This window comes from Balearica regulorum, chromosome 25 (genome assembly GCF_011004875.1).
Source record: "Balearica regulorum gibbericeps isolate bBalReg1 chromosome 25, bBalReg1.pri, whole genome shotgun sequence".
NCBI classification, from domain to species: Eukaryota; Metazoa; Chordata; class Aves; order Gruiformes; family Gruidae; genus Balearica; species Balearica regulorum.
In genome coordinates, this window is record NC_046208.1 from 4,712,905 (window position 1) to 4,729,756 (window position 16,852).

General features: G+C 42.3%; 2 protein-coding genes across 21 annotated transcripts in view; one reads left to right on the forward strand and one right to left on the reverse strand.

Moving 5' to 3' along the window:
- Positions 1–16,111, reverse strand: NFYA (nuclear transcription factor Y subunit alpha). Of its 14 annotated transcripts, none has more exons than XM_075776078.1 (10): positions 15,969–16,111; positions 12,775–12,895; positions 11,054–11,134; positions 8,661–8,807; positions 7,219–7,350; positions 6,476–6,581; positions 5,780–5,946; positions 4,814–4,987; positions 4,365–4,466; positions 1–3,569 (listed from the first exon to the last, which is right to left on the reverse strand). In XM_075776078.1, exons 2-10 carry the CDS (start codon positions 12,847–12,849, stop codon positions 3,516–3,518), a joined length of 1,038 nt encoding a protein of 345 aa, XP_075632193.1. In that variant the 5' UTR covers positions 12,850–12,895; positions 15,969–16,111; the 3' UTR covers positions 1–3,515. The 14 variants fall into 14 exon arrangements, with proteins under 14 accessions (XP_075632193.1, XP_075632190.1, XP_075632189.1 ...); XM_075776075.1 differs by having other exon boundaries at positions 11,051–11,134; XM_075776074.1 differs by having other exon boundaries at positions 11,054–11,137.
- OARD1 (O-acyl-ADP-ribose deacylase 1) overlaps positions 15,185–16,852 on the forward strand; it is an 18,656-nt gene continuing 16,988 nt past the window's right edge. The window contains exon 1 of one of the 7 annotated variants that reach the window (XM_075776091.1): positions 15,185–15,304. In XM_075776091.1, the coding sequence (XP_075632206.1) occupies positions 15,292–15,304 (13 nt within the window). In that variant the 5' untranslated portion in view covers positions 15,185–15,291. Of the gene's footprint in view, positions 15,305–15,485; positions 15,736–16,236; positions 16,355–16,391; positions 16,798–16,852 lie in introns of those variants that run through there. The other 6 variants (XM_075776092.1, XM_075776088.1, XM_075776087.1 and 3 more) reach the window with 6 other exon arrangements.

Consider the following 16,852-nt stretch of genomic DNA (forward strand, 5'->3'; position numbering starts at 1 on the left):
TTCTCCATTTATAAATTTTTATTAGCTGGATAGTGTACACAGTACTTACAATTGCATCTATTAAAGACCAAAATACACTTGAAAAAATGCATCATATAAAAAAAATTATAAACTTTAAACTATATACAAACTTTGCTTACGTTAATCTCAGTACCCTCCCACACCCATTCACAAAGAAAAGATTTCCCCCCCCTCCTCTTTTTAACATGCAAGGCCTTAAAGCCATTTAGCATCACTTGAGGACCATTTTCCACATCCCATTCTTTACACTCATATAAAACTGGTTTTTGATCGGTTCGCTGCTCCAGTGCTCTCTGGGTCAATCAACCACATTTCTCCCCGAGCCTCTTCTTTTATCCTCATCCACTCTTTTATGCGCTCCTAAAGTGGAGGTTTTGCTCAAGTGTAGCCAATCCACAAAAAATTCTCATTTAAATACTAGAGAGGTTTGAACTTGATGACGTCTCCAATTTAATCAATTTACCCAGGAAAAGAAAGCAGACTTTTTTGGTAACGTGGTGTTGACCGATAACTCCAACCTCACCAAGCAAACACTACTTTTAGAAGTGATACACATAACCCAAAGCAAATGAAATGGCAGTAGCACTCAGGCTTTCACATCACTATTTAAAATATTAATGGTAAGACTTCCTATATAACACAAATCCATAAGTCTTAATACACATTCTACAACAACAGATCAGAGAACCTATATATGAAAGGCTTACTGGGAAAAAAGTTCTAGCTGTTTTGAAGAAGTTTACAAGTTCTTTAAGAAAAGAAGTAATTACTCATTAAAAAAAAAAAAGCCTATGTCAGAGCAATAATCTTGCTTCCCTAACTTCCAACTCTCAAAGGGGGTTCTCCAGAGATCAACCATTGGGTGAAGAGCAGAAACGTTATGGAGAGGCTGTCTTACTCCAGCACAGAAATATTCCTCCAGCACATGAATACTCCACTGACAAAGCATACAAATGATGTAAAAAAATATTTACAATAATGCTGCAAATTCAACTAAAGCAGATTTTTTTGTTATTCCTTCACTAAAGGACAGCTACATATTTCCTGAAATGGGTGACCTCACAAGAAATGCTAGGTGAGGATTTCATAGTCGCCAGCTGAAGAAAGTAAGCACCATGCTCTAATGGCCACATATTTTAAGGCAGAAGCAACCAAAAGCACCAAAGATGCCATAAAAGCAACAGAGGTAAATAAATGCCTTTTGAATCATTAGAAAAAAAATCCTAATGTAAGATTTGTGAGCAGAGCATTAGATTATTAATATAATTTAAGACAAAATCGAAAGAAAAAAGACTTATTTGCATGTCAGGAACTGGGCCATCTCTTCCCATAACTGCAGGTGTCACTGTGTGTCGAACAGTTTCTTTCTCAGCTTCAGTTCACCATGGCAGCTATGGTAAGGGTAAGAACATGGAACTAAAAATTCAGAAAGAAAATTAACTGAACTCCATGGAGAAAATCCAGTGCCTAACTACAAATACCAATCTGCATTTCTTCTTTGTTCTTACACTGGCTACGTTCCTCCCAGACAGCAGACCTAAACATTGTCATCCTGAGTATCTAGACAGGCATACTCTTCCTCCTGCTGGCAATGTAGAATCCAACACTTCGCATTTCTGCTCCCTCCTCTCACATTCCTTCCCATCTTCTCATACTCTTAGGTCTAGTATTTTTCTTTTATCCAAAGTAAACAGAATTTTCAAGGCTCTTTCTGTATCCTCCCAGTTGTCTACAACTTGCTCATTTGTCCTCCATTTTGCATTCAGTCATAAGTTTTCAGTAAATGGGAAAAACCTAGGAGGAAGATAATACAGGTTGTATTTTTCAAGTTGCATTTACTTTTTTTGTCACTTGAAAACAGAGTTCACTGAACTCAAACCAGTCTTGCCCATCCTTGGACGCTTTCCTCAAAACACCTCACCCTCTGCCACTTCAGCGGTTCAGGTTCATCACTGCCTCCTTCCATGACAATGCCTGGCTATATTTCCAAGCGTATGCTTAACTGCTGTGATGCAGTTTTATGTTTTACAGAACACAAAAATTGGAAAAGATGGGACTATAGCATGCCGGTGATACACAGAGTCTGGGAGATGAGCATTGTAAGATGCAGGTATCATCTGTTAAAATGGTTATGAACTACAGCTTGTACTGCCAAAATTCAAATTAGTAAGAATGGAGCAAGCTTAAAATCCGTAATGAGCTATGGAATTAAAGATAAAAATATGTTTTGTTGAAATACTCAGCCAGAAGCCAGCTTTGGTCATGAAAAAATACTTTTTTAAAAATGTAAGTACTCCTCCATTAAGTGCCACTTTTTAATTTTTATTTAAAGAGGATAGTCTATCAAAAGCCTGAAATGTTCATCAATATCCACCCTTCAATTGTTTAACAGTCCTTCAGTTACATCAGGATGAGCTGAGTTGCCGTACGCTTCTGCTGTCAGGAAACAATCCTGCACTCTGTGCGGAATGAGAGAATTGTGGAACTGATTTAGAACAAACATCAAGAAACACCGTCACAAGATGGTCAAGTGCTATCACTCTGAGATTGCAGATTTTATGTCTTTTGGAGGAACCACGCACTGAACTGGCAGGTTAAAATTAAAAAAAAAGATTAAAAAAACCCAACTCCTTTGGAAGAGACTCGCTTAGAAGTTTTAATCCTTTTTATACTAGTATCCACTTCTCTTCCAAAGCACCAACTACTGCCAATAAACATACCAAAAACCATAAAGAGATTGCTTTTACGAATTAAATCCTTATCCCCACATCACCCTCTCCCCTCTTACTTCTTGGAACGGATACACAATATATCAAGTCCTGTAATCGTCTTGAAATATTTCTATGATCGTGACTGGATGGCTGAACTTTTCCCAGAGAAGAGCTTGCTGTTTACATATTTTACAAGGTGGAACTTACAAGAACCCCCTTCAGTTTCTGAAGTGCAGATGCAACAACAAGGAACAGTTCAGTTGCCAGCGAAGTCCAAAGGTGTAAGGAGTGGATGTAAATAACAAGTCTCTGCTGGGAAAGCAAAGTACCATGGTGTAGCCACGTCAGTGCTGGTTGCCATAAACTGGATTGTGTCTCTGTACAGAAGGGCCGTAACTCCAAGAGGTCCTTGCTGGCCCTGCTTCAGCACACCAGAGTTATTGCTGATCGCTGAGTCAATGGCACACTCTCACCCACAGCTAATCTTAATGCAAGAGATGTTCAAAAGAAGAAAGAAAAAAAAAAGGCATGAGCAGACTCTGAAATCCCTGTGCTGGATCAGAAGAGTATACCAAGAAAGTCGTTAAGTTTCTACTTGTTGAGTCAACTGCTGTTAAAATCTTGACCACATACTGAAAATGTGGTGCTTGTTCTGTAGAAAAGGATAGGCTGTGATATGGCGATTGTCCCACTGAAAGACTCGCTTGATACACTGGAAAGGTAAGACAGACTTGCAGAAGGGACGGGAATTCTATTCAGTTATTTTTTTTCTCTAAGCAGTGGTTAGGAGACTCTGATCATCTGTGTCATTGCTTCTTCATTGGCCTGGGTTGGATCCTACAGATACAAAATACATACCATGTTGTAACGTCAACATTTTTCTGTAACAGCAGAGAGAATCACCCACAACTGTCAAGAGGAGATACTCCTGCCCCCTCCCTTGATCTCTGAACAGGTCCAATTTTTCCTGAGTTTTACAGGCTAGTGTAAGAGAATGAGATAGATAAACCTTAGTAATTCCTAGTAATGTGTTGTTTCTGATAATAGGGAAGACCTAGTACTAGTCTAGTATTTGGGAAGGATTCCACTTCAGAATAAGAAATATTCTTCCACTAAAGCCACAGGACTGCTTTAAAGTGCTAATCAACAACAGAATTTGCTAATTCTACTCGTCCATTCCTTTGAAAACTTGTCTTGCACTTTTAATGTAAATCAATATGCAGCTAAGAATCAGATATTCACATTTTTTAATCTTCCACCAGATGTAAGATAAGGTGTCTCTACCTTTAATTCATGCCCTAAACAAATACTTCTGGTATGCAACCAGAAAGGCTGCAAAGACTGTATTTCTTAGGACAAACAAATACAAACATTCTCTGTTTGTAAAACAAAGTGAATACAATATTACTATAATTTAATTACTCAAGGCAAATAGACACTTGCTGTCTACAAGAAGTGAGACAGAAGGTTTCTTTACAACGTCCAAAACATAAATTCAAAAGGCAGAGAGGGATGAAGGTCAGCAGCCTAGCCCAAAAAAGAACAAACAAAACAGTACAAAGACACCTCTGAAGTATATTCTGAAGAACTAAAAGCGGCAGTTGTCCAAAGAACAGAAAAAATTCTACTTACCTGCATATGAGGGCTGTCTTTTTCCTTTGGTGAGAAGAAACGTCCACCTTCTCCTCGCTTCCTGGCCATGGCATGACGATGCCGAGATTCATGCAAGTATTTCTGCAACAATTTGAAGGAGGGAATGAGAGACCAGCCTATTATTTTTAGTTCAGTACTTCCAATAGGGGAAATTCCTGACCACTAAAAAAGCATACCCAGTCCCCATCTTTCCCCAAAGATAAAGTGTTTACAGTAAACACTCATTTGCAACACAGCTACATACCTATTCAACAATTAAAAGCATGCAAAGGAAAGGACTTAAAAAAATTACTGATATAGCTTATGAACAAAAAAAATTATAAATAATTGAAGAACACGAAGATTCCAGTCCTCGTTTTCCAGCACAGCTGATTTCCTGTGCCTTTCTCACAGAACAACCTTGTATTTGATCTGAGTTATATTCTCACCCTTCTTTCTTTGGGAATTTTTCCTTCTGCTTCAAGCTTGGCACGTGCCTGCCTCCTCTTAAGGATCCGGTGATACTGCTTGGCATTTACATAGAGGGGCTCTTCTTCCAGCATTTCTGCTCCAGGCAAAGGTATTCTCTGGATTGCTGGTACTGATCCAGCTCCAGGTACCATCTGTAGAGAGAAGAATATGGGTTTAGTACTTGTAGCTCAGAACACAAAGTGAATGCAAAAAAAGTAATTAAAAAAAAAGTTAAAAAGGAAAGTGTCTGGGTTTTGTTCAGATAATGCACCTACTTAAGTTGAAAGGAGCAATAAAGTTATTCTCAAACTGCAGAACAAATTTCAACAAATCAATTACATATCAGTTGTGCTTGGTTTTTTCCTGATTATGGTAAAATTTCAATACAATATATAATTCTGTGACCATGTTACTGCTTGTTGCACAATTAAGCATACAGGACATGCCCATTGCTTCCCTTTCTTTCTGGTTATCACTTAATTTATATGATAATTTCACAGCATTTCTTAAGCAAATATTACTTGTAGAGCTGCTGACATCTAGTGGGGATGAACAATAAAATTCAAGTTAAAAGGCATCACACTACAAAGATCTAAGAATCAGCAGAAAAAGCCCTCTTATGAATCAAAGAGGTAAATATTAAGGGATCCTCAAGAAAAGCAATAGTTGACTCCATCTTTTTAAACCTCTGCTTATCAGTTACAGCTTATTTTGAATTTCAGTTTCTAGATTTCTGAACTCAATAATCCACTGTCGGAGAAAGAGTACAGAAATACATAGATCGCAATAGCACACAGGCCATTAAAACTGAAAACTTTTATTGTTTAGAGTAATGGCAGCTACTGAGAAGACTCACGCTATTAAGGTGACACAAATCAACAGTTTGTGTACAGACATCTTAAACCTCAACCTTTAAAAATATCAATGGAATGTTAAATACATACCATAACCATTCCACCTGAATTGACAACATTTCCAGCAACGGGCAGCGTCACTGTGACAGTCCCTTGTCCACTACTGGTTGTATTGGTGTTGGCTCCCGTTTGGACAATTTGCGCTCCAGCCAAACTGGCTGCTGGAATGGTGATCATGCCTGTAACAGGGACTGTAACTTTAAGAAAATAAAACACAAAAGAAAAAAAAACAAAAACAAAAAACCAAAAACATGCACACAAAAAGAAGGGAACACCATTAGTCCCACTTCTGTTTTTTTTTTTTTATACATTCATCCTTCCGTAACATTCAAAAAGATTAAGAAAAGCATTGCAAGTTATTAACTACATTCCATCACCCCATCCTCCACACTTCCTGCCTTTGTATCTGCATAGTAATCCCAGTGTCAGATAAGAGATCACGTACTCTAAGGTGTAAAAGGATACTTAAGTGTTTCTACTCTAATGGCCCCTGCCAAAAAAAAGTGCCATTTTTTATTTTTCTGGGGAAAGAAGCGCAGGCTGAATTCCTGTATAATAACATAAACATCTCTTCTTCCATTCACTGTGCCAACAATTCGTATCACAACACTCACAGCACTACTAACCTCGCAAATCACTGTTTTCTTTGACAATAATTACAAGGCAATAAAAACCTATCGAAGGGAGATTGAGAAGTCCTGGCTCTTTTCACACCAAAGCTCATACCTTGTTGGAGAATGGTTCCATCAGCATTAACTGGCTGATAGACTATGGTCTGGCCTTCAGCTGCTTGTGCTACCTGTTGTCCTTGAACTGCTATTTGCTGCTGGGTCTAAACAAAACAAAGGATACGGTAACTTTACAAATTGCTTATTTTTCAAATTTTACAATTCCTGAATTAATACATGGTGCTTAAGGTGTTTCAGGTATCTATTTCTTTCGCTTTATTACCAGCATCAAGAAATAGGATGGCGCACAAACCAACTGAATGCTAGCTAAGATACCTAAAGCACGTATTTCTAGCAGTGTAGAATTTAATATTGAAGGAAACAAGTTCTAGGCTTCCTGTCTCACTACAAATATGTTAAAGGAAGTACTATTCTGCTCAGAAATTTAATTTTGGTCCTAAACAAAAGACTCAGCAGAAAACCCAGGTATGACTAGACTACTTCACAAAATGGCGCAAGTATGAAATTAGCAATACTTCATGTTTTCAAATTTCAACAAATAGACAAAAACAACCATGAACCAATAAAATGCAGAAACACAATGGATAAAAACATGCAATCTATTTATTCTGCCCCAGAGTTATGTATGAAAACACTATAAAAATATGAAATTTACTCACAAGTTCTCCTCAATATTAATAATTCCTTTTTTTTTTTTTTAACTTAACCACACCTTAAGTAATTTGTCAAGTTTTTCCTCCTATTTCTCTCAAGAAAACCCTTTCATGCTGGTGCAGTTACCTGTGTCTGGCCAGCAGTAACTGCAGTCTGTGGCTGCTGTATAATGATCTGCTGGGTCTGGCCCTGCTGCCCCTGTACCTGCACAGCCTGCCCACCTTGAATCTGAATCTGACCTGGCTGGACCAACTGAATCTGTGGAAGAAAGAGTCAGAAAGGAACATTAACTATGCCTCTTATTTCTCCCTCCTTGGCCTCAGCATTACCAAATCATCTCTGAGGATGATTTACTGTTGCAAAGAAAAAGAAAGCACTGATTCTTCTCTTTTTCCATTTTAAAATGAAGAGATTTAATTTATTCCTCCCTGTGACACAGCAGTCACAACCATACAGAATAGAGGAAACATAACATGTTAGTGTCATTATGCCCTAACAGTTCTCCACTGCTTACACAATAAAATGGTCAAAAGGAATAAATTATTCACATGAAACGAGGAATAATAATACTCAGGTGAAACAAGAGGACTAAGATTTAAGGTATCTGTAGGGTGTTAATTATCCAGCACACAGAAGTACTCCTGGATATATATATCAAGGTTGTCTTCAGCTTTGCAGAAGTCTTTCCACTGATGTGGAACATTTCTTAGATTAAAAAAAAGAGGAATGGGAATACGGTTCAAAGCTTGTGCTTAAAAACCCAGTTATGGATTGTCCTCCAACAACCAGATCGTAAAGAACCTAACACAAAATATATTGTCTTTCAACAAAAGAAATTTAAAATAAACACTAAATAAACCTCTCAAAACACCAAGACATCATGTGTCTTCCTGTGGACTGTGCTGAACTTGATTCCTAAATCCCATTCTCAAATCACTAGAACACTTTCATTATGCCACTGCTACAGTTCTTCCCTTTGCTTTTGAGGAACACACTGTGAGCACCTGTTTAAGATTTAAAAACTGTCTTTTAGACAAATATTTCACAATAATTGCTTCTAATAAAATCCCTCTTCTATACCTTCTACAGAATTACCTTCTGTGCAATGGAAATGTTTGAATTCACCTTCCGCCATCCCATATTAGATGAACTCAAGCAGAAGAGTTATTTTCAAGAAGCTTTCTTAATTAAAAATAGATATTAAAAAAATCCTCTTTCTGAGCCATAAATTGAGTAGGCACCAGATCACCAACCATACTGCAAGGGCCAGTTAAAATAAAAACAAATATGTAAATAACTCAACCAAACAAAAAACCCCAAATCAGCTCCAGCTGTATTTTAATGGACTTCATTTAAAAGGTCTGCACATTCCCATAAAATACAAAAATCAAATACACAAAGAATTTTCACTGCATTCTTAACATGCAGCTCACTGCCAGATCCATAGCTGCAGAACTCTTTGCCCAGTTTATTTTAAGAGTGCTGAGGCAAACGTCCTATCCAACAAGGCACGAACATCACAGATCATTCTTTACAATTGATCTTAAATAAAATAAGGGTTATCTCACCTGCTGCAGTCCCTGCGTTCCAGAAACCGGGACTTGCATGATTGTCTGGCCCTGACCCCCAGGCACAGCCTGCACCATGATCGGCTGGCCAGTTGATGTGATCAGCTGACCTCCGCTTACTTGTACCATGAGCGGTTGACCCTGGACCTAGGAAACAGGAGAAAAAACAACCAGGACAATGAAAAAGTCTGGTGCTACGAAGCCAGAAACTGAAATGGCTAGCACGTGATGCTAAATGCTTACCTATTTTAATGCGGTGACCAGAGAAATCGAGCAACAGTTACTAACTTGGATTCATAATCAGCATCAAATATCTTTGGTTTCTAAAACTTTTTCCATGATGCACTACTGGATTTAGTAAAGTATCTTTTTCTGTTGCAGTCTAACCAAAACTTCCAAGTCTAATTGCAATAAAGCATGAAAAGCATGGTTAAATTTTCCAGACACTGTAACTATCTTCATGCACAGCCCAAGAGCAAAGTGTAATGAAAGAAACTTCATTATCCACATCACTATTACTAATCTTTAATTGGGGTTCCTAATGAGAAAAAGCTCTAAATAAGCTATTCTGACTGAGATTCTGAGGTAGCTTCAACTCTCTCCAATTACATGCTTACAACATTTCCATTTCCTAACCGATATATAGCATGTGACGTTCTTAAGAGAATCTTTTCATGGTTATTAAGTGAAATTATAAATGTAACAACACAAAATGTAGTTCAGTAAGGAAGAGTGAAAGAAAATGAGCAGCAGCCACTTCTTGGCCCAACAAGGCTTACAGCAGATTTACAAATTCAGCATAAGAGCCTCTGGACTCTTGGACCAGGTGTGTCTCTGGTCACTAGGAAAAAGGCCAATGAAAAGAAAAGCAAGGGGAAAAACCTCTCTGTTTAAACACCCTTATCTGCTAAGTCCCCAAACTCCCCAAAAAGTATCTTTGAAAATACCATACCTCCACAGCTTAAATGGGAAATGAGTCTTATAACTAGGTAATTGCTCTTTACCACTCTCTGAGTTGTTTAGAAACGAGAGCAACACAATATGATAAAGTCACTGAGTTCTTGGGTTTTCTACCTATACATTTCAATAATATGCAACAGCGAATGCTCACTTTTCAACCACTGTAAAATACCAGGCTAAACATCAGTACAGATTTTCAGCACATACTGAACTACCTAAAAAAAGCTTCACTGCATAGTTCAAATACCTTCGTGAATTATATGCTAACACATCCACAGAAACAACCACAGTTGGACCTCAGCGATGAACACCCTACATAGAATATTGTGACTTTACAGGTCACCTAATACCCTTGCGACACTGCTCTGTTCCTCAACCTTGTAAGTATTGCATACAAGTCCCTGTCAAAAATCAGTGGTGCTTGTTTTGAATTGCAGAGAGATAAGCATGCTCATGTCAGTCACAAAGCAGCACAGTCAGCAGTACAACATCCAAAAAGCAGAAAGAAAAATGATACATTCCAGGATTCTTGTTAATGGATTAGAACAAGCCAAAAAAACCCCAAACAACCCAACAAAAGAAGGGGGAGAGACATGACGATGACCAGGAGGCCAGAGGGACCCAAGCAATTCAAGTCAGCCAGCTTGTCATATTTTAACTCTGAACATAAAAAATGCTGTGTTCAACTTTACACCTGGCAAGACCATTCCAGCCTCTTGGAACTCTCCACCTCTGAAGAATTAAAAAATAAACAAAACCAAAATACTGAGTGAACAATGCACTCCTGAACAGCTTATCAACTCCTTTAAAAGCCTCCTACGTGAGCTAATGAAATGAAGTTTAGAAGACACAAAATACCTCACATTGAAACACACCATAGCTTGAAATAACCTTGCATTTATTTCCAATTTGTGATGTATTTGCTGTTAGGATACATACTTCTCCTGGGTTTCCCTGTGTTGTTGACAAGTCAATAAGAAATGGGATCTCTCAATCCCAGAAAGGCCAATATTGTCCCCAGGTGCCCCTTCTAATCACAGATGAAAAAGTTTCACTCTTCAAGCTGGTAGGTCACCCACCACTTCTGCCTTTCTTTCATGTAGTGAAGACACAGAACTACTCAGTGGGAACATGAGTGTTACTTCCTCATCTTGGTTTTTTTTCCCTTGTAAGTCCCACTTCAACCACTATTCACTTTCAGAATTATAACAGCAGGAATTCATGAATGCACCAGGGTTTCTGGCATGCACCTGAGGTCCAATAAAAAGCTGTAACCCCATGGAAAACCCTCCAACTAGCATAAAGCACAGATATTACTGCTAACAAATTTTCCTGGTCCTATTTCAAACCCTGGAAAAAACACAGCATTAGATATGTGGCGATGGTGAGAGTCATGCAGTGCTCACAAACACAATTAGAGAGATCACCACTACCTGGAGGGTCTGGACTTGCTGGCCTGAGGCGGATGCCACCTGGGCCTCAGTCTGCAGCTGGACAGCAGTGACACCACCCTGCTGCTGGGAATAGGAACAGGAATAGCTTGAAACATGGAAATGAACAGCTCTGACAAGAGACAACGACACTTTGCTGGAGGAGGGTGAATTTAGAATTCATACACACTGCTCTTGGAATATAAGGAATGTGAATCCGTTTAGCAAACCTAAGAATGGAACACCAACAAAACTGTGTATGATACTGACCGGCTTCAATATCCCAAGCAAAAAGCACTTACAAAGAACATGAGAGATCATTTTGCAGAAGTTAAAATCTCGGCTTCATTGTTTTAGACTGCTAGCTTTCTGCTTCATGTTTCCTTTCACTGCCCAGGTTTCTTCTCGTGAAGGGGTTCCAGATTTTTGTCAGACTTGTTAGTTACAATAAAGGCCATAAATTCCTTTCTGCGCAAAACAGCAGCACAGATGACTACAGTCTAAGCTTCATCTGTGTCACCCCTGCATCAATGTCTTCCCACCACTGACCTTGAAGGACAATCTTGAGAGGTTGCAAAAGCAGTTAAATCTAAAAGCCTTTTCTATCTTTAGCCTCTTTAGTAAGAGTCCCAAAATAATCTGCGTTAACTGTGTTAGCATTTTGAGAGATGAAGGACATCTCTCTACTAAAAGCTGTACTACAACAGGCCTATTAAAAAAAATATTTTAGAAAAGTATTTCATGTCAAATACAACACAGGCTTTAAGAGCATGTACTAAAAGTGATACAAGCCAAGCTGCGTTTTACCTCCTTTTTACCTACAAAGTGTGAATAAAACCAAGTAATTTTTGATAATTCTTAATATATAATTTTTAACCTCAAGTACAATCTTGTTCTTACTGAAAAAGTCAATTCAGTGGAAGAAGCTGGTCCCCACTATCAAACGCTCACAACGGGCTGTGACGAAGCAAAGCATATCTCACTGAAAACATAATCCAGTGGCTCACTCATTTGCATGACGAGCTAAGAAACTCCTCTTGCCCTGAACTAGAACCAACATAAGATGCAACAAAAATTCAGCAGCAGCACAGCTCATCTGAAAATGCGTTACTGTGTCTGAATGGGTGAAGCTTAACAACAGCAAAAATCTGTAAGCTCTTAAAAAACCCCAGCCCTACTCATCTGCACATTATAACGTGAACTAGAAACTTCTTTCCAGAATGAATGAATTCATCGAAAGCAACGTCTTGTCGCAATTCCTGCACTGCATGTTTGTTTTGATCCACCTGTAATTCTGAAATGAAGGATCTCAATAAATACCTCTTTTGAGAAAACTGGAGAAGGCCTCTATGGATTTGAACAAAACGTATTTCAATCTTGGGGGGAGTTTGGATTAATATTCCATTTCCTCCATTTTCAGAGAGGATTTGTTACTTTCCTCATGTCACTTACAAGTTTGCAAACTCCCTGCTACACTGAAATTTAGCAACTTCTGTACCTGCAATTTTATTTATTTAATTTTATAGTATGTAGTTTTTAAAAAACATATTTACTCTGACTTCAAGTCAGATCACTGACCACTGATCAGGTGACAGAAATCAGGTAAACACATATCCAGGCAGTATCACGAAGCATCTTGCTGGTTCTGTGAAGCTCTGAGAAGTACAAACAGATTTGTAACCCAGCACTGGCAACACCAGCTCACCCGTTATCACTCTCCATACCTGCTGCTGAATCTGACCAGCCTGCACGACGATCTGCTCTGTGGAACTGTTACTATTTGCGGTGTACTGCTCCATAGCGCTTCAGTTCCAATACGTAAAAGGCACACTTCAGTCTGTGTATCTGGCAAGACAAGTTAGAAAAGTATGTGGTTATTGTCCCAAGGTTTGAAGATTAGAATTATCTTACAATAGCTGAAAAGCAAGCCATCTGCTGACACTGCGGTCAGAATCACACAGTAAGAGCCACTGTTTCATCAAGGACCTACCTCTTTCATAATATCACCTTACTTTCATTGAGTAACAAAACTAGACTTTTAATGTCAAGAACACATAACTTGATTGAGAACCAGAAAGTATCTCAATTCTGTCATTATCTTCAGTGAATCAAATAGTAGCTATGAACCTGTTTCACCCCTCAAGTCTGTGTATTCTGGGCTAGAGGCAGTTGCTGCATATTGGTGGAGGAGAGGGGTGTTATCACTAGAAAACCTCACAAGATATACAAAGCTTAGGTGTAAGTCCAAACTACATTTCAAAAGTTCAGCAAAGCTAAGTGAAACTGCCTCTCCTTCCCCAACTACACAGCACTCCCTCCTATCTCCTTCTCTTCCTACTTTCACAGATTTTGAAAATAGCCAGCAGACTTCTTACCGCTTCCATCCTTCTACTGCCTCTCATTTCTTGGACTCTTGCCTACACATCTGAAGAACACACTGTTGAAATAAAATACTTAGTTCCATTACCTCCTTCTCCCTCACATCTCTTCTCCGTTGATCAACAAGGGAAGAATTCTTACTATTACTTTTAATGAGGTATTTGATTTATGCTATGACTGAACAAGTACTTGTTATATTAGTGGAAAAGCAGCCTATAACTTTAACCTTTGAAGTCTAAAGCAACAAAAAAAACAGGCCTCTTCAGTTTTCAAAGAAACGCACACAAAATTTATTCACAACTAACTGTAACTGTTGCTGTGGTTACTACTGTAACCACACCTCTCACACTTCCTGCTCTTCAACATTAAAACATCCTTTATGCTTCAGTGTCTTGCATTTATCTTAAGAACACTTCATTTTTTTGTCAACTTACTCCTCACTACAGCCTAAGAAATCACACAATTATTTCACATTTTGTCATCATCTTGCACGTTAACAGCAAATCTTGCTTCCCTACAAAAATAAACGATTAACCAGTATGCATCATGACAGACCAGAAGCATGTTCATTATAGGGGGCATAAAACTCAGCCACAATAATGTAAGAACCTTCTCAATCCCTATCAGATCCTTTGTTCAGAATAAGATGTGATGACACTAACCCTGGAGATCGCAAAGATAATCTCAGTCACAGCACTGAAAGGCACTACATTTTACTGCAATTTTAACTCTATCCTTGGCCCATTCAGTAACATCTTCTTTCTGAGGATGATGCTGTCTACCAAGGTTCTTATTTCAATTTTGCACTGTATACTTAATTTCAACCCTAAATATCTGTGGGCCCGTCAGAAAATAGCTCCCACATTTCACTCTTTAGGGATGTATTTCAATAGGAAGCACAGGATGCCAATAAACCGTATTTACCTAAAGTTCTCTGACTTCCTTAATACCAGTAACAGAGCACAGGCATACCTCTACTTCAGAGTGCTTCTTCACTATCTTGTTTACTTAAAACATTAGCAGTGGTGTAATCCTAACTCTGCACCAGCTGTGGCTAGTTGAAGTTCAAAACAGAAGATTTTACACGCGCTTGATCGTGGTCCTCCAAGGGATTATTTCATTCCCTTCATTAAAATGCAGAGCACCAGCATTACCGTATCAAAGTTAAATTTTAAAGATTGGTGATCTACATCAGTGGGATGTTCCCCCCACAGCTGAGCCCCCCAATCAGCTCCTCCTTCACTAGGCCCTTGTCTGCACTGAAAATCACTTAGTGTTCCATCAGCGTATATTCATATACGTGCACATACACATATGAGGCTATAGAAGCTACATCAACAACAGTTCTCTTGGCAAATAAGCTATGCTAAGAACAAATTAGCGTGATAAACTGCGCTAGGACTTGAGCTAGCTTGAAAGCACCATTTGAAAATGCCTTGCACCCTGAAGCCACACTACTAAATTGGCAGAAGTTTCTAGGGCAGCGCCCGTCAGTCCACCCATACGACCGTTGTCCTCTGAGGACACCGGCGGAGGACAGGCACCCACGCAAAGCCAAAGGGAGGATTCAACTCAACAACAGCACAGACAGGCCATAGTCCTATCTCCCACTGTTCGGCAGAATAAAACACGTGGTACCGGGATTCTGGTTCCGATCTCCTCATCAAACACGCAAGTCAGGGAGTTCGCCCAGGGACGCTGTGATTTTATCGCAGAAAGCCTCAGAGCCGGGGATCTCCTCGGCGGGCAGCGCTCCCCGCAACGCCCTGCTGCTCCCGGAGGAGAAAGCGGGGAGGCACCGGGGCCCCTCGCTCCCGCAGAACGGGCGGTTTCTCCTCGCCGAGCAGCACGTGGCTGGCGACATGTGGCGTCCAGGTGCGTTTAGGGGCGGCGGGAGGGGGAGCGCGCACCCCCGCGACACGGGCTGCACCGGCACGCCGACAGCGCCGGGGAGGAGGAGGGGGGGCAGCGACCTGCCCTCGGCGCACACTCGGCGGTTTCTCCCCACCTCCCCCGGGCAAGGCGGGGAGGAGGAGGGGGGGGGGGGGGAGGAGGAGGGGCTGCCCAGGCTGCCCGCGGCCCATCTGTCAGCAGGGCCGGCGGGGAGGCTCGCCCACTCCGCTCCCCCCGCCCGGCCGGTGGAGGGCGGGGCCCCGCCGGCTCCCGTCCCAGCGGCCCCGCACGGGCAAGGCCTGTCGCTGCCAAGGGAGGCCGGGCCCGCCGCGCGCCTCCTCTCAGTGGCCCAGGCCGCGACCGCGCCTTCTCCTCCGTCGCTGCCGCCCTCGGCCCCGCGGCCGCGCCTCCCGGTACGCTCCACCCGCCCCCGTCCCGGGCCCTCTCCTTCCGGGGCCCGGCGCCCTCAGCCCCTCCGCTCCCGGTGTGCCCCCCCGGAGGAGCCGGGCCCCGTCCCCTCGCCTCCCCCAGTGCCCGGCCGGCCGGCCCCGGCCCTGCGAGCGGCCTCCTGACTGGTCACTCGGCCCCGCCAATCCCGGCGCTGGGGCCGGCGCTCGGGGGCTCCATATTGGCTGCTCGCACTCACCGTGCCTCGCTCCCCCGGTTCGGGTCCCGCGCTGATTGGCTCCGCTACCGGCCCCCGAAACCCAATCAGCGCCTCCACTCAGCCGCCGCGCAAAATGGCGCCCAACCCCGAACAAAGACAAGAGAGGGGGCGGGCACGGGCGGCGCAGGCGCACTGCGGCGCCCGCCCCGGATAGCCCCGCCTCCCTCGTCGCGGCCCTTAGCGCCAAGCACCGCCCACCCGCGCCCTGCCCGTCCGCGGCTACTGCACCTGCGCTCTAGGCAGTGCGCGCGCCTCTTAGAGCCGCCGCGGCCAGCAATACGCAAACGCCGGCTGCGGCTCCGCCCCCTTACTCGTGTTACGCTAGGCTCCGCCTCTGAGCGTCTTACGCATGCGCTGGGGCGACGGTAAGTGGGCCCTCGGAATGTTCTGGGCGAGTATCATAGAGAGGGCGTTCCTCCAGGCTGCCTAGAGAGGCGGGCGGCCATCTTTGTGTGGCCAGAAGGCTGCGGTGGGGCGGAGGAGGGCTTGGCCTGGCCGATGTGGGCAGCGCTGGGGAAGGGCTTCGTGGCTCAAACCCCGGCACGGCGGATCGTTCTTCACACCGCGTCCGCGGGTGTGGTCTGCTGAAGGGGTTCCTGAAGGGGCGGGGGTGATTTGGAGGAGGATGGAAGGCCTGTGGGTGCCAGTTGTGTGGTGACCTTGGGCTGGGGTGACCTCGTACCTCATGGGCTGGAGCTGTGGGGCGGCAGTGGGCAGGCTTGTGCCACACCACGCTCCTTGGGGAACTGGCCGTCTCCTTTTTAGTTTTTAGGGGATGTCTAGGTTGTTCCAGCTGCCCATAGAGAAAGTAGGCTCAGCTTTACACCATCTAGCGCACCTGTTTATTGCCTAGTTTAGGCTTC